Below are 21,427 nucleotides of genomic sequence, written 5' to 3' on the forward strand. Positions count from 1 at the left end.
TATTAAACTAAGCTACTATGTAAAAAGAGGAAGGAAAAACATGGATTAAAACCATGATGAAATGATGCAATACATCAGTTTAACATGGGTTTTGTGTTTTAGAACCAAAGTTTATCTTAAAGAATTTGGAATGTGGTCAAAATAGCTTTTAACTAATTTAGATCAACTGGAATGGTTTCAAACTAATGCACAAAGAGGTGAATAAAAAAATCACTTGGCCAAATAAAGTTTTATTAAACTATTTGCTTAATCAGGAAACGATAACCTTTAGTTTATTCATTCTTTAGCCTCTTTCGGTGAGCTAGCAGCAAGTAGACATAATGATTCCCATTAAATGACTATTGGTGATCATTTAGTAATTAAAATATAATGAGCATATAAGAAAACATGCTAACATTAACGGTATATAAGTGTTTATAGCCTTAGTGAAATAAAGCTAGTTTTAGCTTTATAAACAACTCATACATGAAAGAATAGGATACCATCCTGTCCATCATATTAGCTTTGTCTTTACTCAACACCAAAAAATATTATTCTAAGCGGGAGCAGACTGGAACAATGCCCGATATACAGTATGAATATTGGTGAAGCTGGAGCTAAAGCTGTGGAGTTGATGGATGCATGAAAAGACACCTTTATCAATACCTATTGTAGTGTTATCTATGCTGTTTTCTTTCCGCTCTATAGACTAAGAACCAAAGTCTTTAGACTTTAAACTAAAGTATGATTTATCCCACCATAGTAGCTTCATCTGGCCTGTTCCTGTTTGTCTCCATCAACACCTTTGATTGTAGATGATGGTTCTGCGGGAGGTTTCTTCCTGTTGAAAGGAGTTTTTCCTCTCCGCAGTCGTTGCATACATGCTGGGTGTGAACAATTGCTGTAGATTCTGTGAAACAATGAGAGCAAATATCTACTCTCACCACATGCTCATCGGGAGAAGTGTTTCCTTCAAAGTCAATGAGTCGATGCAATCAGCTGGTTTTCCTTAGAGAACTTTGGGTCTATAATCTGACTGAATTGTCTCTATAAAAAAAACCTGGAGATGGTATGTGTTGTGAATTGGCGTTATATAAAGGAACTCAAATCAGTTTAATTTAAAATCTAAATCAACTGAAATTTAAAATTGGAGTACAAATGAGAGAGCTCGCTTGATTGATTGATTGATTTATTGATTGATTGATTGATTGATTGATTGAAAAAAAAAGGATAGGAGGGGGGAGTTCTGTCACAGCAACTAAAATCCAGAAGATGAGATCAGATTTAAGTCAGCGCTCATCAACAATGCACTCACCAAAAAATTGTTTTAGCCTATAACTTTTTTTTAATTGAATTCAAATATTTTTACCTTGATGCTGCGTTCCTGTTTGTGTTAAGAGTTATTGTAGATTGGTTTATTTATCAATTATTTATCAATTATCAAATCAGTTGATCTTAAACCACACCCTCTCTTTACCACAAGAAAATTGTGATAATCAGGTTCTATAGGTAGTTGCATTCATTGTTGCTTTCCATCTTTCTGATGGTTCTGTGGTACTGGCAGCAGATGCTATAAACATCTGTTTAAGTCGGCTCACCATGCCCCATGCTTATATTCTATTCAAGCTTAAATAAAGAATCTAAACACTACCAGGCAGGACACTTGGTGTATATAACTTTATTTTATAATGATCAATAGGTATAAAGCTCGGTATAATAACTTATACCTAGAGTTCAATTAACAGATTCCTAATACATAAAAACAGCATCAGGGTTATGCATGGCAATCATGGTGTTCCCTTTTTTAAAGTTTTTACCTTTGTTCTGTAGTTGCATAGATTATGTAATAAATTTATAAGTTGAAATAATTTTAAAGGAATGCCTTATTTTGCAATCTGCAGTATCACATATTTGAATCAGAAATGCAACATGATTCCTACATTTAGATGTCGGAGTTCTCTGTTAATCAAATTAACAATAACACGAAAAGCATTTTCTTTATCCATTTTTATCTCCTCTGCATCTGAAAAAATAATGTGCAGGTTGCTCATATTTTAGTTTCTATCTGCTTTGTGCATTTGGTGCAAATAAGCAGTAAAATGTGAGAACAAAATAGCTGCTTCTTCCTGAATCCCTCTGAAACAAAGAGAAATAAATTTTTTCCCATTATTAACAGGCTAATACTTTTTTCTTTGTGCAGGTAATTAACTTTAGCTCAGGTAAAGTCGGACATGGACAAAACGAGTTCACCAACAGAGTAGGCTTCAGCGTGACCATGCCTTCAGCCAACCTCTCCATCTACATCAACAACACCCAGGAAACCGACTCCGGCCTGTACTTCTGCCACGTCATTGTCCCCGGAGGTCACGGCATTTCTGGAGAGCTGCGGCTGAACGTCAAAGGTAACCAGGATGGTTGTTGGAACTGTAACCTTTAGATGGAATAAGCACTCATAGTTTTGTCACTTTTGGTAAAGGGAACACATTCTGAGAGATTTTGGATTGAGGCAGCCTGCTAAAAGAAACATGAGGAATAAAACTCATCTGCTGTTAAGGGATTCAGTAAGCTCTGAGAGAATTATGTCATCTTCCAGAAGCAGAGAGAAGCCGGGTGGGGGGGGGGTTCTAATATCTACTTATTTTTATGCAATCTGGCCACTGCCCTAAGAAATCTCTTCATCACCCTCGGCAGATTAAAATAAATGTGCATGTTCAGGAAAGAGTCATGCATGTATTTTCTCATCTTACATGTGTTATATGTTGTAATAAACCCATATGTCGGTTTCCAGTCCCTCCCTCGCCACCTCTCTGCAGCATGATGGGAAACCCGGTGGTGAAAGGCAACGTGACACTAAGCTGCAAGTCCAGCCAGGGAAAACCCGCCCCTCAGTACAAATGGACCAGAGCCGCGCCCTCATCCGAGGTCTTTTTTTCCCCAATGCAAAGTGAGTATGTCTAAATGGATTTATACTCAAAGTGGACACTCATGACTTTCCCAACGTGAATGTTTTAGTTTTCAGTGCCCATTGTGAAATCCCACTTTTGTGAAGCTTACAGAAAGCCTGATCATATAAAATATTTTGTGTATAGTTTTAATCAGACTAATTATTATTTGATTTAAAAAAAACAGTTTAATCTTTGGCTAAATTTGTTTAATTCCAAAGTTTTTGTTCCTGTTTTTGTATTTAGAAACCAAAAAACACACAAAGGAATTTTTGCATTTTGCATGCTAAAAGAATCATTTTCTGTATGCTATTCTATTCCATGTATTTCTACCCCTGGAAAATTGATTCTTATGAAGAAACAAATACCTTGATGTATTTTACTGGAATTTAATATGACAAACAATATGAAAAGTGTTGCATCCATCATAGAAAAGACCCTAACGATCCATACCTTACTCCTTAAGGGCTGGTTATACTCCTGCAGCAGTGTGTCGCAGTGAGCTTGTCATTGTTGATTTATGCCCAATATTGAAGCGTGGTCTGCGCTTCATTATTCCACGCCACAATGCAAGAGAGACAATCACGAACTAGCTCTGGGTCTATATACAGCCAAGGCGGTGAGGAAGTCGGGGAAAGTTTGTGCAAAAACGGAGGGCCATGAGGGCGAAAAAGAGCGGGGATCCAGGTGGAAAAAGGGTCCCAGGACAATAATTGTCATTTTCCGCAATTGCGGTCATTCAAACAAAAGAAGCCAGTACGGTACCAAACAGGAAATACGCATCTACATCTATGGATGTAGATTTGACCAATCATAGGCCTCCTGTCTGTGGCACTGTCTTTGGTCAGCTACAATTTGTGAGAGGGGAGGGGGCAGAAGCACAGTTTGCATTCACTGCGACACACGCAGACGACCTGGTTACTGAGTATAAATCAGTCTCTAGAAAGTGCATTTTTAGTTTTTCATTTGTTTTTTTTTTTAATCAAAGACTATTATAGTTTTTGTACATCCTTTAAATCTTGAGAAATAGTTTTTACTTAGCTAAAACAAACACAGCAACAGTCAAGGATTTGCGATGGGGCGCTCATTAACCCAGAAACAGAGGTATTATTTTAGCACCTGACTGTCCTATTAGATTTCAGTCTGTCAATCTATTATCCTCCCGTTTAGTTCTTGGTTTTGTTTTGTTAGACAGATGAAGATAGTGTTATTTAATTACAGTTAATATGTTCTCATTTCCTTTTATGAGGAAAACAACTAAAAAGTAATTTAATTAGAGTTAAGAAAATATGGATCTATTCTCAGATCTATGCTCAGTGCCCCACTGTTATTTATGGTCCTTCATTTAACAAAGAACTGAGTCGCTTTAAACATGACAAAAGCACAGCTTAACCCATTACAAACAGGATTTTTGTAAATGTAAAAAAAATACAATTATTTGATCATTTTTCTTTGGGGTATTTTTCCAAACTTCAAATCACTTTATTTTTGCATGATGAGAGGTTTTTATGTTGCTTTCATTCTGATTTAATCCTTCACAATGAAGACAGGTTGCCTCAAATTAATAAGATATAAGCGAACAAGGGAAAGATGATTTGGGAAATTCTCTGACGTCTCTGAAATATTAACATTGTGCCATTTGTGCGAGGCATTACTATTTTCCATAAATCATGCACAGCATCAACTGCAAAATAATTAAAACCTCATGTCTGTTCTACCAGACATGTAGAGGAAAGATGTTATTTTTTTCACTCAGTGCTCAATGTCTATTCCAATTACAGAAATGATAAGAGATGCTGTTGGGTAAATCCTAGACCCTTTAGGTTCTTGCAAGCCTACCGTACCCTAAAAGATTATTTATACACATTTAACATTTCCACATTTTCCCAGTTTACAACCACAGACTTCAACTTAATTAACTGGGATGCTTATTACTGTTTATAATTATGAAATGAACGAAAAATACATCTTTAAAAAAAATTAACAACATATTTTCAGTTGCATAAATCTAAAACGTTTGGCATGCATTTGCATTCACACCCCATCACTTTGATACCCCTAAATAAAATGTGTTGTCAGGCCTTGACAAATTTATGCTTTAAATAAGGGTAACCATTGTTAAAAGAACGCCAAAAATTACATTATTGCTTCTGTTTGTCGCTTGTCATGGAAGAGAATGTTGGTCTATTTGCTTTGGCAAATAATTTGGATGCAATCTGTCTTGAGATACAGGGAAAACATAAAAAAACAAACAAAAAAACACTATAGACAATGTAAATAGGGTGATAAGGTTCCCCTTCCAGCAAAAAAAAAAAAAAAAAAAAAACAAGCAGCAGAACTACTTTTACTGTACAGAACTACTACAACCTAAATGTGCAATATACATATTTTGTGTAGTTCTGACTGCTCCTAATCGTTCTTTCAGCAAATGTCGTATTTTAGTGTCAATATACTCTGGTTTACTGTTATTTATTGACTAAATTGGTTGACAGCTTTCTCAATAAGCAATTTATCATTAATCCAATTGTTTCAACCATTATGGAGTAGATCAAAAAAAAATTCAACTGCCCAAACAAAGGTTGACCTAAATCCATTGGAAAAGCTGTGGGAAAAAAAACACTTTAAAAGTGCTCTCCATCAAACCTGATTGAGTTTAAGCTGTTTTTTGATGAGCAGATATGCGAGTCCAGGTGTGTAAAGCCGGTTGACATATCTTCAAAGGTTTTTACAGTTATTGAAAACGTAATCAATATGAAGTTCCTTTTTCCTTTCATTTTATAGTTAAGTGCTACTTTGTGATGATCTTTAATATAAATTCCTGAGGACAGTCTTGAAGCTTGTAGCTATAATGTGATCAAATGTGAAAAGGTTCAAGAGCTACGAACACTTTTCATTGTCCAATAAACCAAGCCTGCATTCAGTGAGCACATCATATATTTAGGTCATCGATTTTAGGTGATTTTGACACATAGTGGTCCACCATGCAACTTCTATTAAAGATTTACTATTTCAAAAAAACCAAACCTTTTTTAACCTCTTTTTTTATATAGTCCTTTAAACATTTTTGACACTTAACCATAGCTTTACCTTATCTTGTTGATTTCCTCACATTTTATACAAACCACAGCAATAAACTCCTGCAAAGATAAGACATACCTCACAGATACTTTCTCAATTCTACACAGCATGCACCGTGAAATCCTCTTTCTGCAGATGGAAGCACGCAGTTTCCCCGTCTTTTGCATGCCATGCATTATACCACAGATTTTATGGATGCTTATTATTAGATGAACGTTGCAGAGAAAACGCCATCTGTTTCTCAACAACTAGACTTGGGCTGCTTGATTGCATATTGACTTAACTGCTTTGATCCCTGGCCTTCATCTCTTTATTGCTAAAAGGTCCCAGACTCATGAGAGGAAAACTACTCCCTCTGATTGTCCATTAGCCCAGGTTTTAGTGGTGCCGTATACACACACACACAGTTGCATCACACAAGTCTGCATTTTCAGCGGTCGAGTTTATCTGTGTTGATGCCAAATTATCTGATTCCTGAACTTTCTCTTCCATCTCTTCTTTTTATCTAGTTTTTTTTTTGGCATTTTATCTCTTTCTCTGTCTGATGATCATTTCATACTCATGATTTCTTGCTGATCCCATTTAACAAGCTTTATGTTATTACTCGAACAACCCCTTTAACAGGCAGAGGTTGGATTTCAGTTTATACCTTATTTCCCTCTTTCACCCCTTTTCCCATTACTTTGCTGCTTTTCTTCCCCATCCTCATTGTCTCATTCATGCTTGCTCTTTTTCTCTCCCTGTTTACCATCTTTCCTTCTGCATAACATCCCAGAATGGAGAGCCTGCCCCCAGCCCATGCTTGTCCTTGGGTTCATGGGTAAGGGTTTTCAATCATACATTCTCCCTCCCACATTCACCTCATTCCCTGAGACGGGTTTTATTTTCTGACTGTTCCTGGCATCTTAATGTTAAGATTTAAAGGGAAACAAAAACATCCATTCAAAATGTAAGAATTCAATTTCAGTATATACATAAAACAAATTTGAAGCAATACTTTTATTTGTGTTTTTATACAATGGGTGATATTTGTCCTTTAAATCTTTGCATTACACATGTATTTTTAGATTCACCTATTAATCTGTTGCTTTTAAGTAGATTATTAATATAGATCAGCTTTATGTTTATGGGATTATAATTTATATTAATATTATTTTCTATTTCTGTTAAAGAAAGTACTAAAAATATAGCATAGTGTGAAACGCTGTTTGAGTTTGATTTGAGTTATTTCGACTGATTGTCATGTGCTGCATGTTTTTCACTAGTCTTCTTTTTATTCAGTGTTGTATAGATCCAGTTCTATTACAAGCTCCGTTTCTTGCCTTGTCTGTTATCAGTGAGTTGTCTTAGTAAATATTCCCTTTTATACGGTTATTCTATGACATGACAGTTTAAAATCAGTGTTTAAACAATCAAAACTATGTCTGCACATCGTTTTTGTTCTTATTTGTATTGCCATCTAAAGATATATGTATAGGTAATTACTTATGGACAGCTATGGGCAAAGTCCTTTAATATTTATGTATAAATCACGCTTTGAGCTTGATTGACTTGGTCCGCTTGTTTGTCTTATGATCATGCGAACTTGAACTGTTGAATTTTTTTATTATTTCTGTCCTCCAGTAGTTTAAGCTGTGTGTTTTCCAAAAATCTTTTGAAATATATATATTTAATATCAGTTTCACTGTTCAGAGAATAGTCTGCAGTGAAGACAATCTGAATCAGTGATAGTCATTCATGGTCTTTGGGTCTCACTGTCCTCCATGTTTTGGGCGTTTTCCTGCTGCAACCTGCCTGATCTAAATGAGTTGGTTTATTTATAGGTTTTAACAGCATTTGATGGCATAATGAGATTATGCATCAATTATCAAACTCACTCTTGCTTTTACGGGACAATCTAAACTACAGTTTCTTTCAAAGAAAGTAAAACTTCACTTCAGTTTTACGCTTTGGATTTAAAGATTTAAAAAGATTTTAAAGTATTTAACAATATATTCTTCAAGGTAATTGTAAAGTTCTAGATTGGTTCCGGTCATTAACCTCTAGTGTCTACCTCAGAAACCATACATCCTTCTGTTCCTTGTGTGGTGTCCTGCAAGACTCCGTTATAGGCCCCCTTCTTTTCAGACTGCACCTGCTTTCTGTCGGCTTTGTTTTTTAGAAATTATGAGATCTCCTTTAATTGCTATGTGGTACACACCCATATCTACACTATATTGCCAAAAGTATTTGCTCACCTGCCTTGACTCACATATGAGCTTAAGTGACATCCCGTTCCTAATCCATAGGGTTCAATATGACGTCGGTCCACCCTTTGCAGCTAGAACAGCTTCAACTCTTCTGGGAAGGCTGTCCACAAGGTTTAGGAGTGTGTTTATGGGAATTTTTGACCATTCTTCCAGAAGCGCATTTGTGAGGTCGCACACTGATGTTGGACGAGAAGGCCTGGCTCTCAGTCTCCGCTCTAATTCATCCCAAAGGTGTTCTATCGGGTTGAGGTCAGGACTCTGTGCAGGCCAGTCAAGTTCATCCACACCAGACTCTGTCATCCATGTCTTTATGGACCTTGCTTTGTGCACTGGTGCACAGTCATGTTGGAAGAGGAAGGGGCCAGCTCCAAACTGTTCCCACAAAGTTGGGAGCATGGAATTGTCCAAAATGTCTTGGGATGCTGAAGCATTCAGAGTTCCTTTCACTGGAACTAAGGGGCCAAGCCCAGCTCCTGAAAAACAACCCCACACCATAATCCCCCCTCCAACAAACTTTACACTTGGCACAATGCAGTCAGACAAGTACCGTTCTCCTGGCAACCGCCAAACCCAGACCCGTCCATCAGATTGCCAGATGGAGAAGCGCGATTCGTCACTCCAGAGAACGCGTCTCCACTGCTCTAGAGTCCAGTGGCGGCGTGCTTTACACCACCGCATCCGACGCTTTGCATTGCACTTGGTGATGTATGGCTTGGATGCAGCTGCTCGACCATGGAAACCCATTCCATGAAGCTCTCTGCGCACTGTTCTTGAGCTAATCTGAAGGCCACATGAAGTTTGGAGGTCTGTAGTGATTGACTCTGCAGAAAGTTGGCGACCTCTTCGCACTATGCGCGTCAGCATCCGCTGACCCCGCTCCGTCAGTTTACGTGGCCTACCACTTCGTGGCTGAGTTGCTGTCGTTCCCAAACACTTCCATTTTCTTATAATACAGCTGACAGTTGACTGTGGAATATTTAGGAGCAAGGAAATTTCACGACTGGATTTGTTGCACAGGTGGCATCCTATCACAGTTCCACGCTGGAATTCACTGAGCTCCTGAGAGCGACCCATTCTTTCACAAATGTTTGTAAAAACAGTCTGCATGCCTAGGTGCTTGAATTTATACACCTGTGGCCATGGAAGTGATTGGAACACCTGATTCCAATAATTTGGATGGGTGAGCAAATACTTTTGGCAATATAGTGTATGTTGTGTCGAATTTGGCTCTGAGGTGAAGGTCTTTTAAAGCTAAGGTTAGGACCCCCAGGTAAATGATGGTTCATATAAGCCCAGTATTTCACATCATTTTTTAACAAGAGTAGGTGTCAAAGCTCAGCTAAGGTGCAAGATGGCAGATAGGGCTGATAAAACAGATGAAAAACCGAATAAAAAAATCTTAAATAGTTGGGCAGCCAATTAAGTAAACTCAAACACACACTCAAATGTCCTGTTTGTTAAATAAAAAGATGTGCAGCAGCATTTTGCACCAGGCATGTCACTATCCACACCAAAATGAAGTGCATTGCAGTATCCTGCTGTGTGGTCACAAATGAGTGGCCTGCTATTTCTAAGTGCTTTTTATTTGTCTTTTTCTATTAGAATAATTAGTAAAATATTTCAAAGTTGCTCCCATATGTTGTAAAAAGTTGAAAAACATCATAATACACAGACGTAGAAAAACATGATTAGTAAATTTTAACCAATACGTTTTTTTTTCTGTTTTGTTAGATAAATTCTTAGTGTCCTGTGGCTGTTTTCATGCATGTTATGCAGTTAATGCATTTATTTCTATTACAAGTCACAAATAGCAGCCCATTTACCTCACAGCGATAGCAAGGATTCTGATGTCTTGATATGAAGTACAACCCCTGCTAGCAGAAGAGAATCTGTTAATCCCGAACTTGCTGCAGTCAGATGACTTATTGCTAATCTGGCAGCACAGAGTTCATTTCTTTGCAGCTGGTTTTCAAGATGGTGACATGAGATAATCCAGCTCAAACAGGTGCAGGGGACGTCCATACCCAGTTGTTTTTTTTTATGAGGGATTCTCTTGGATTTTTTTATTTTTATTTATTTATTTTTTTTTCATTTCTTGATATCGGGGCAAATACGGTGAAGAGAAGATCATTTTAGACAGCAACAGTATGTCATTTAATTAAATGAATTCTCAAAGATAAAGATCACTGTTTTATTCAATCTCAAGAGTAATAAGATTGACTTTAATCCTTAAGCATTTTTTTCTAGCACAGGTTCTTTTTATTTTGTCTTTGTTTTTTGGAGTACTTTTCTCATGTTATGTAAACTCTATTTTATTTGTGCTCATTTAAAAGAAAGATTGTACTTTTTTTGCAAATCCAAAAACTTAATAAATGCCATATAACAAGATAATAATTGTTTCAAATAAAAATAGTAGGTGTGTTCAACTTATTATCTGATGTTTGAGGTCTAAATTGGTTCAGCTGTACAGTGTTTAGGCCTACTCTGAATTTGCTACTAAAATTGGACTTGGTATGTCAGACATTTAGCTTAGAAACAAGAATTCAGATTTTCAGCTCTGCTCATTAAAACAATTTTAGCAAGTGGAAAGTATGGATGTTCTGATACAACTTTTTCATTTCTGATGCAATCCCAATATTGCAACTTAAAGAACAGAATGATACTGGTATTGACCTGGTACGATATCAGCCCGAGTAATGCATATTTTTAATAATTATTTTGTTGCATGGAATGATATAAATATATTTGATATTTGGGTGAGAGGCCCAGTTACCCAGGAGGATAAGCTCAGTGTAGAGTGGTTGCTCCTCCATGTTGAAATGAGCAAGCTGTGGTGGCTCGGGAATCTGTTTCAGATGCCTCCTGATAGCCTCCCTCAGGAGGTGCTCCAGGCCTGTCCTATTGAAAGGCCTGGAACCTCGTGGAAGGCCAAGGACACGTTGGAGGGACTATGTTTCTGAGCTGGTCTGGTGTCGCCTTGGGATCCTGGGCATCTCTGGTTAGACTGCTGCCTCTACAACCTCGCCATGAATGGGATGGATGGATGGATGGATGGATGGATGGATGGATGGATGGATGGATGGATGGATGGATGGATGGATGGATGGATGGATGGATGGATGGATGGATGGATGGATGGATGGATGGAATAAAAGGTTTGATCAAGTGATAATACTCAGAGAAGAATAGTCAACAACATTGGGTATGAGAACTACTGACATAACATATTTTATTAACCAACAGTTCCATATACTTTAAACCAGGGGTGCCCAACCAGTCGATCGCGGTCCACCAGTCGATCGTGGGCGGAGTTTCAGTCAATCGCGAGAAGTTTTACAATGTGGACCTATTTATGGCTATGACAAGAAAAAAGTTTTAAAAAACACTAATCAAATCATTGATCACGAGAGGCCAATGTGTATTTTCATAATAATAAAATGAAAAATAAAAAGTATGCAGGGAACCTTTTTTTTTATGCATGCTGATTGCTGGGCATGGTTTGCCACGGTTGCTAGGTTGTTACCAGGGACTCTAAAGCATGAAGAGGAATCTGGAGACATAATGACATCTATCTCAACTGATGGGGCTCCATCTATGTTTGGGCGCACTGCTGGATTCTTTGCTCTGTTCAAGCTTTCGGAATCTTTTTGGAGCTACCGCTACATCATTCAGCAACAGCTGTGCAGCAATATTTTAAATACCGTATTTTCACGACTATAAGGCGCACTTAAACGTCTTTTTTTTTCCTCAAAATGTGCGGTGCGCCCTATGGTGCGGTGCGCCTTATGTGTGTTGTAACTGCGACTTTTGAGACCACCTCAATGAGGAGATGATGAAAGAGTGGCTGAATGTAAGGAGACCAGGTGTTTTTTTCCACTCATCACCATCGCTGTTAATATGTAACTCCATGCGTGCCCATCTCACAGCTGATGTGAAAAACATGGGGAAACAAATTAACCCTGTGCTCGCTGTTCAACCGCTCGACATCGGTGTGAACCGGACCCAGCAGGTGCAGCAGAAGCAGCGAGTTTACATGCAAAGTCAATGGTTGACGCGCGTATAGGTGCAGCAAAAGGTCCTGCAGCGCGTTTTGAGCTGCAGGTGCAGCACGTCGGGAGCGTTTAAGCATCTGACGCACCGCCAACGCGCTGCTGCTGCTTGAGATGGAAAAATTGAAGTTTTGCTGCTGGACGCGCCGCATCAACCAATCAGAGAAGCTGATCTGGGAGCTGACAGCGAGACAGACACAGCGCTCTGATGACATATGATATTAACGCAAATGAAACGGGCTGGGGAGATGATGAAAGGCAGGTGTATGTGAGGAGACCAGGTGGTTTTTTCCACGCATCACCATCGCTGCGTGCCCATCTCACAGCCGATTTGAAAAAAAAGGTGAATCAAATGAACGCTGTGCTCGCCGTTATCCCGGGAGGTCTGACAAAGGAACTTCAACCGCTCGACATCAGTGTGAAGCGGCCGTTCAAAGTAAGGCTGCGAGCGGCGTGTGAGCAATGGATGACAGACGGAGACCACAGTTTCACGATAAGTGGAAGGCAGCGCCGGGCAAGTTACGCCACCGTTTGCGGATGGATTGTAGATGCTTGGACTAACGTGTCTGCTGGCACTGTTGTTCAAGCTTTCGCAAAAGCTGGCATTATTTCTGAGGAGCTGCGCTTCACGGAAAGTGACTCTGACAGCGAAGAACGGGAAACTGGCATGTCTGATTTAGCGCAGCTGTTTAATTCAGAAACAGAGGATGATGACTTTGATGGGTTTGATTAATACTTTGTAATAAATACATGAATAAAGCACAATCATACTCAGGTTTGCTTCCGCTCTATTTTTCTACCTGAAAACTTAATTCAACAGCAGCCTGTGGGCGGGTCTCCTCCTCTTCAGCGCGGTGGCTGGCAGGTGTTTTTTCATCTAAATAATCTAAATCTTGCAGCTATATTTGCTGTGATCAGTGGGAATAAAGTAGTTTTAATATGTTTTTAAGTGAGAAAGTCCACCTGAAAACTTAATTGCAGTCAGTTCATCCAGATTATCTATTTCTGTCGGAGGCGCTCAGACCCCCACATACCAGCGGTGCACCGACAGGAGATATCCCTTCAACAGCAGCCTCACCGCGGTGGCTGGCAGGTGTTTTTCATCTAAATAATTTACAGTGCATGCACCAGGATACCGGCAATAAAAGCGAACATATTCCGTCGGCAGGTTTCAGGATTTTAAGTTAATTTAGGAGTAATCACAGCGCTGTGTCATCTGCGATGTGTCTGTCTCATGGCCAGCTCGCAGGTTTGATTAATACTTTGTAATAAATACATGAATAAAGCACAATCATACTCAGTTTTGCCCCCGCTGTATTTTTAAATACGCAGTAGAGCTATTTAAAGGTAGTAGAGGACATGTACCTGTATATAAAAAATGCGCCCTATAGTCCGGTGCGCCTTATGTGTGTGTTAAATACAGAAATGGGACACATAACTGAGACTGCGCCTTTTAGTACGGTGCGCCTTATGGTCGTGAAAATACGGTATGAAACATGTCATGGACGTTGCAATGAAGATCGCTTGCTCTGTTCGGGCCAGGAGTTTTCAGAGGCGTTTATTCCGTGCCCAGCTCTAGGAGGCAGATGCAGACCACACTGATCTGCTGCTGCGCACCATCGTCAGGTGGCTGAGCCAAGGCAGATTCCTCAAAAGATTTTTGGAACTTTTGCCGAAATTAAAGAGTTTCTAAAACAGTCAACAACCCATTCTGCTGTATGTTACATCTTCACATCCACAGAGTTTGTTCTTAGTATTTTCCCATTTTTATCCGTTTTCCTGTTGAATTTTAATCCATCTGCCACTTTTTCTACCAATGCCCAGTGAAGTTTTTCATTCTGAAATGGTGGACTTCCCTTCTCCTTCTTCCTGCTTTTAAGTGATCTTTGACTTAGACAGATTTATTTTTCATCTTGTTTACATAAGTGTAAAACAAAAATAAATTTAGTTTGGAACAGCTCTGTGGACAATTTCATCTTTTTTTTAAAGTGCAGCCTTGAAAAGTAGTAAAAAAAAGATATATACCAGTATATATATATATATATATTTGTGATATAAACAGTGATATAAACATGACTGTAAATTTACAGTTCTGACATTTTTTTGTTTATTTTTTATCTCTACTTGACTGTGTGTATGTGTGTGTATCAGTTGGTTTATTTAGATTTTTGACTGCACAGCCTTTGGAGATCTTGAATGCTCTTTTCTGTAGTTTTGGTGAGTCTGATGAGTTAGTGAGAGAGAGAGGGAGATATGGTGTGAAGTTCTTATAAGATTAAGTTCTGTTTTTGGAACCTATTTTTTGACACAATTGATAATTTCCTTGTTTGTTGGACTTACTGTTTATTCTCCACCTGTGAAAATAAAAAACAAATACTGCCCATCCCTTGTGTTTGGCTTGGTAGATCTCGGCATGCCATCAACCTCAAAAGCAGATCTTGGTTTAAAAAAGGTTAGGCACCCCTGCTTTAAACAGAAGCATTGGGTTTTTATCTGCATGCTAAGATCGGAGATTTTAGGTGCAGGCCGATATAATCTGTTCCATGTTTTTGTCACTGATCTTTAAAGGTAAAACTCCAAATGACCTATTATACATACAGTATTTCTTTTCAATTTTTTTTTGTAATTTTAGTTTATAGAAAATGAAAACCCCAAATTAAGTGTAAGTGTTAAGTAAGATTTATAAATGAACTATATTTGTACCAGATATTCCAGGCAGTCAGTACTTGTATTGGTCCCATTATTGCATTCATACAGGGTGGTGTGGAGGTGATCTGCACAGGTGGAACAGAAGCTGAGGTTGCTATGATAGTGGCCCTCAGGTCATTTGCATTATTGGGTCTTGTTTCCCATCTTCATCTGGACGATACCTCATATGTTCTCTATTAGGTTTAAGTTGGGTGTATATGCAGAGGCCAATTAAGCACAATGGCACCATGGTCAAACCATGTTGAATCTGTGGAGGAATCTTTCTGGAGACTATCTATACTTTATCTTCATCTGAAAAGTAGACATAAGACAAATGAACAACAGTGGAATTAGAAAAGACGTTTTAAGGCCATGCAGAGGAATTTTTTTTAATGTAGCGGTTGGTGAGGCATTGACTCCAGACTCCATACATTATTTGTTTAGCTTCCACAAATCCTTCTGTGGAATTTACTTGAAAATCATCTGGTGTCCCTGTTGGTGCTGCGTCTCCTACTACCACAGTTTTCCATATATTCAATTGTTTCAGTTTAGATGCAGAAATTTGATGAAAAATTATGTTTACACCATGCTCACACTGGCTACAGTGTGGCTTCTGTTAGGGCATCACTAAAACAAAATCAATCAAATCAATAGGTTCTCATTGGGCCACAGTGCAGGATGGGCTAACGAGGCAGTGCCTCTCAAAAATAAGAAGGAAGCTTGACCGGACGCTGGAGCGGCCTCTGCATCAAGCTCCTGGATTTAACAAGCCATGTTAGAAAAGTCAGACATAAGAGAGAAAAGAGTTCCAGTAAATTTTAGAAACAAATCTAAGCACCAACTTAGGTCAATTTGTCCGGTGAAAATGGCAAAGCAAAAAGAGAAGGAAACAGAGGTGCTTTTAGAGGATGAAAAAGGATATTTATGGGCATTGACATACGCTGCAACTCCACTGACCCATGTGGGGTTATGTCCACTCAAGTGACGTTTCTGCAGCTGGGACCGGCTGCTCTGTTCAGCGTGGGTAACATTTTGCACCATGCCTGCAGTTCAGTCACACCATAGTCAGTGTGAGCCTGGTTTTGGTGGCCGAACTCCTAGTTGAGGGTGTGAGCGACTTTTCTAGACATCTGCACACGCCAATGTAGTACATGTACATATTAAAATTCTCCTTTTTTTTTTTTTATTGTTGTTACATGATGCTAAAATTCTGAGATACTGCAGTTTCAGTAACAAAACAATGCAGCTTTGCTGCAAATTATTTGTCTCACTTTTTCCTGTGAAACAGACTGAAATGAACATCCCTCATGCCACTGTGGAAAATTCGGTTTCCATTCCTAAAGGTTTTCTTTCTGCTCCTACCTATTTCATTTTAAACACCTGACTGGTCTACTTTCCACATCAAAACCTTCTCCTAACCTGTAAATCTGTAGATGTGTTCTGTTGACAAGCCAGGGGAAAAAAATATAATTTTAGCTTCTTAAGAATGGTATAAAATATAAGACTGAAGACTTCTGCTTAGTATTGGATGAATGTATAGATTGCAAAGCAGGGGCTATTTTAAGAAAAACATTTCTCCATCAGCCAAGAGGTCCACCTGTTTCTCCACAGGTTGAGATCAGAAGGGAATCTAACCTTTCTGCACATCAGCTTCTATTTTCCTGTTATAAGACAAGGTTGGCAAGAACGCAAAGCTCATTTTTTTCTATTTGCTGTAATTTAAGTATAAATGCTGCTATGTGGAGTTAATATGCTGCTTTCTCGCATCATTTGAACCATGACCTTTCATCTGGGATGATATGGATGAATTCCTCTGTTCCATTACTTTCACCGCCTTTTGGTTTGCCTAGGTTTAGAGGGCATTAGACATTCACAAAGGCACACGTGGTAAACGGCCGTGCAGAAGGTGATTTTACTCTAAAAAAACATGTAGCATTTTTTATGTTGCCGCATAAATAAAAATCGATGAAGACATGTTGCAATATGACGAGGAAGATTGGATTTAAAGGGATTTGATGTGATAAGTCCCTCATGAGGCTTGTTTGTTGTTCTGCAGCCTGTGGTGAGGCTCACAGGTTTAAAACCAGCTGTGCAGGGAGGAACGGATTGTGTAACAGATGCAAACATGTTCAGCAATTTCTCACAACTTCTTTATAGAAATCAATAAAACATTTCAAGTTGCTTACAAATACAGTAAGGGCCCGATCTTCATAGATCCTGAATAAGAGGCTCTATATTGCACATGCACTTTTATTTTAGTTCATGCAAAAAATGGGTGTTGGGAAGTGATCTACAAAGACGACTGTGCAAATGTTAGGATGTGTTATGACTGATTAGACTGATGATGAGCAGATTGTGTGTGTTCAACAGGGAGAATAGAGTGGGGCTAAAAGGAAGATGAGGTTCTAAGGCAGAAAGTTGGAGGCAATAATGATAAATATAATTTTAAAAATAGAATTAATTACGCTAAATATTTACAGAGCACTTTACCTAGGTAACCCATCTCTAAGGGTTACTAAAAAAAAAAAAAAAAAAAAAAAAGTATAAATACCAAAGTTACATCTTAAACATGTTAGGATTTAAGACTTTACCTAATCAGACTTGGGGACTCTTTGTCCCTCATGATCCCCTTTCAAATTGCCATAAAAGCCAGAATGGTGTAGTTCATGGCTCTAACAGAGCTTCTTAGCTCATCTGTTGATACTCTCAGCTCCGTCATAGTTCCCAACGGCCTTTATGTGATAATGTTACTTTACAAGCACTTCTGGATTTACAGATGAGCTATATTTGCATATCTTTTTATATTTGTTACACATAAGGTGACTACAATAGAGCAGATTTTTTGCTCTACTGGATACTGTAGCAGATTTTTTTTTCGGGGTTTCAGAGTTGAGGATAAATCCAAAGAACAGACTAATTAATTTTAATTTTTTTTTTACTTTTAGACTAAAAAAAAAAAGTGTTATTTTCCTTATATTTTTGTGCTTTGTGTAATTACGTTCAGAAAAGTAATATAAAGAGTTTTGTTTTAACTTCTAAAAAATCAAAGGGTGTAAATACATTTTCAATGAACCATAATATAGGAACTGATTATTTAGTTTTGATTGTTTAGTTATTCGTTAGAACTTTATGCTACATCAGTCCATTTCTCTGCGACTTGTTTGTTTCTGAAATGTGTTTAACGTTGTGGTTGTGTTACAGATGAGAGACACGGCACCCTCAGGCTCAGCAACCTCACCAAAGGCATGTCAGGGAAATACATCTGCAGAGCCAGCAACACGGCCGGCACTGACAGCTGCTCCATTAACCTGGAGGTTATCACCCGTACGCACGCCCTCAGAGAATCTGCTAGTTCTCCACCACACTCTGAGCTGTGACACTGCCTCTAAATGCTGTTTGTGGATTTTATTTTTCATAGCTTCCAATGCTGGAATGATCGCTGCAGCGACCCTGGGGTCTGTGGTGGGACTGGTAGCCATGATGCTTATCCTCGTATTCATACTAAAGAGGAGACAGGACTCGGAGGAGGAGATGGCCAATGAGATCAAGTGAGGCTTTCATTCTATGCAACATCATTGCTTTACTAACTGCACTTCATCTAATCCAGGGACATTTTCAATTATCTCTGAACTAAAACCATGAACTGCGGATAAAATGTAAACTGTAAATTTTAAACTGCAAATTGTATTTTAGTTAAAAAGAAAAACAGCTACAAATTTTTTTTAACAACAAATATTAAAAGCATAATGAATGTTTTACTTATGTATATTTATTGACTACAACATTTTCTTTAATTCCTATTCTCTGCAGCACCTTGCAAAAGTATTCACAGCTCTTTAACTTATTCTCATTTTATCATCTTAACCACAAACTTAAATGTATTTTATCGGGCATTTTAAGAAGTTGATCAACCCAAAGCAGCGCATGGCTGTGATATAGATTTTTTTTACCCATAAAGAAAATGTATCATCCTTTTTTTATTTTGCTTTTTTTTCACTCTGATACCCCCAAATAAAATTAAGTGTGGCCATTGATTATCAAATTGTTTGCAGTATAATTCTTGTATAGTTTCAGCCATTCTGTTAAGGCCTCAGAGGTTAATTAAATAACATGGATGAGCCAAGTCTTAGAAGATAGCATCAGGGAGGTTCTAAAGAAGTTTAATACTACTTTATTTATTTAAAATGTTGCATTTTTAGTTTAATTTTGAGCATCCAAAAAATTGTTTTTGTGTTTTGAGTTATAAAAAAAAAAAGAAAAAAGCTTTTATTGCTTATTTCAACATGAGAATTTTGGACTAGTGGTCAAAAGCTTCTGACTCTTCTAGTCAAACAAATTCAGAAGCTTTACCCAGTTAAAATTCAGACCTAAATTCAACTGGAAATCTTTTGCAAGACTTAACTATTATTATTCAGAGAGAGGATGGATAGAGCTGTTGGAGCTGCATCTCTCTCACTGGGTAGATGTGCAAAACTGGATGTGACTTTCCTCAAAAGCCCTTTAACTTCAATTTCACACACACAAAAAAAATCTATAAACTACTGACTTTAATGAGGCCCTAATATGAATGTACACCACATTTTTTTAATGTAAAGAAAAGGGTCTGGTAAAATGCTTTGATGTTTTGAGGTAACATAATGTGGAAAAGTAATCTCTCTCCCTCTCTACAGTTTGAAAAAAATCAACTCAATTTAACCAAGAACAAATAATCTTCACTAGCAAATTATTTAATTCTGTTTTTTAAATTTAAAATGCATTTCTGCCCCTTTATTTATTTCATTTGACATCTTTCTCTGCTACAGGGAGGATGCTCAGGCACCAAAGAGGGTTTCATGGGCAAAGAGTAACACAGGCTCAGACATTGTGTCAAAAAACGGCACCCTGTCCTCTGTCACCACCAGCCCCCGATCGCAGGATCCGCCCAAATTCCCATACCCATACTCTCCCGTTTCGGCATCAGACACAGGCTCGGTGATCAACGCCTACCAGCTACGACCCGGGACGGCCTGCAGCCTGCAGGGGCTTCCTGGATACAATATTGGAGGCACTCCTATACGCAAAAACAAGCGACCCCCCTGTGCAAACGGAGGGCCCCCACAGATCCTCAGAAGCCCTGCGGTCGGCATCCCGCTAAAAAGGACTGAAGGGCCTCAGCCTCAGGTTCCCCCTCCAGTTACTGTGTCCCCACAGATCAGCTCCTCCACTCTGACACGCATGGGGGCCGTAGCCGTCATGGTGCCTGCTCAGAGCCAAGCCGGCTCCCTGGTGTAGCTCCGTACAGGACAGACGGAGAGGATGCCTTCAGGTGGAGAACATTTCCCCATGATGTGAGCAGCTGTCCAAGTGGAAAATATCTGATGAGAGACTCGTTTGCAAAAACTCTCCTTCCAGGTTGTTGAAGAAATCAAACTCAGTGCAGCATTCCTTATTTCTCTTCTACATTTGTTTTGTTTTTTTTTATGTATCATTCACACCCACAACAGAGAAATATATTTTTATTTTTACACGCCTCAGAGCATTTCCTTATATAGAATAAGCTTGTTTTAATATAACAGTTACACAGTGAGAAGTCCCATAAGCTAAATGCTTTTTGCTATTACTGGAAACTATGCTTTGTCTACATTTCTAATGTTTGTATAATAACCCAATAACGGACATGCTGATGTCCAATTTACTGCCTATGTAGGAAATAGTCTTCAGTCATATTTGCCAGGATTTTGTTCTAAACAAAATAACTCAGTTTAGATGCAGATATTTTACTTTCCTTAACTTGTTCATTTTGTTCAAATCTTTTAAACTGTTGCAGAAATATCAGTATGATTATGGTGTGTACTGAGCATTCATATAAAGAGTATTTTGCCAGTTACAGTAGCTTGAATGTAAACTGAATATTGAGTGTAATATTGATGGTTCATAATTGTTAAGGTGCTTGATTTTCATCAGTTACTGCAGACATTTAGGTAAATTGAACTGATTTAACAAGAAAACAGCTCAGCAGATTTATTCTGTTCTAATGCTAGTTATTCTTGTAAACTCTGGAAATAACATGGCTGTGGTTGATGCTTTTAAAGAGTTTCATGTGTTATTTTACATGCTGTTCTCATTGCCCACATTTACTTTTTTAAATAAAGTATTCTGGAGTCGTTGCCCACTAATGCAAAGATTATATTTTGAATACATAATCAGGTACATGACATCAGTAATTTTAGGAGTGTTGGTATGTTTTATTTTGGACTGCTCTGCTAACTGCAGAACATCATGTGGAAGGCCACCATGGAACAAGTTAACAGCCGCTGCACCTCAACAAACCAAACTTTACAGATAGATTGTATTTCTAGTTATGCAGTCATTCTTTCAGCAAATCAGTGATGATATTCTGAACTTTTATACCCTGGAACTGAAATCTCTCAAATCGTTAATCTAAATTGGGCTGTTGACTGTT

General features: G+C 38.3%; 1 protein-coding gene across 3 annotated transcripts in view; it reads left to right on the forward strand.

The window, feature by feature from the left end:
- The window catches only part of esamb (endothelial cell adhesion molecule b), a 104,930-nt gene extending 83,790 nt beyond the window's left edge, over positions 1-21,140 (forward strand). For 2 of the 3 annotated variants that reach the window (XM_038303363.1, XM_038303365.1), the window contains exons 3-8: positions 2,180-2,381; positions 2,768-2,923; positions 6,775-6,819; positions 18,187-18,309; positions 18,404-18,533; positions 19,788-21,140. In XM_038303363.1, coding sequence (XP_038159291.1) covers positions 2,180-2,381; positions 2,768-2,923; positions 6,775-6,819; positions 18,187-18,309; positions 18,404-18,533; positions 19,788-20,256 — 1,125 coding nt within the window. In that variant the 3' untranslated portion in view covers positions 20,257-21,140. The remainder of the gene's footprint in view (positions 1-2,179; positions 2,382-2,767; positions 2,924-6,774; positions 6,820-18,186; positions 18,310-18,403; positions 18,534-19,787) is intronic. The other variant, XM_038303364.1, reaches the window with a different exon arrangement.
- The last annotated feature ends 287 nt before the right edge of the window (positions 21,141-21,427 follow it).

Source organism: Cyprinodon tularosa, unplaced genomic scaffold (genome assembly GCF_016077235.1).
Source record: "Cyprinodon tularosa strain WSP-4 unplaced genomic scaffold, ASM1607723v1 ctg51, whole genome shotgun sequence".
NCBI classification, from domain to species: domain Eukaryota; kingdom Metazoa; phylum Chordata; class Actinopteri; order Cyprinodontiformes; family Cyprinodontidae; genus Cyprinodon; species Cyprinodon tularosa.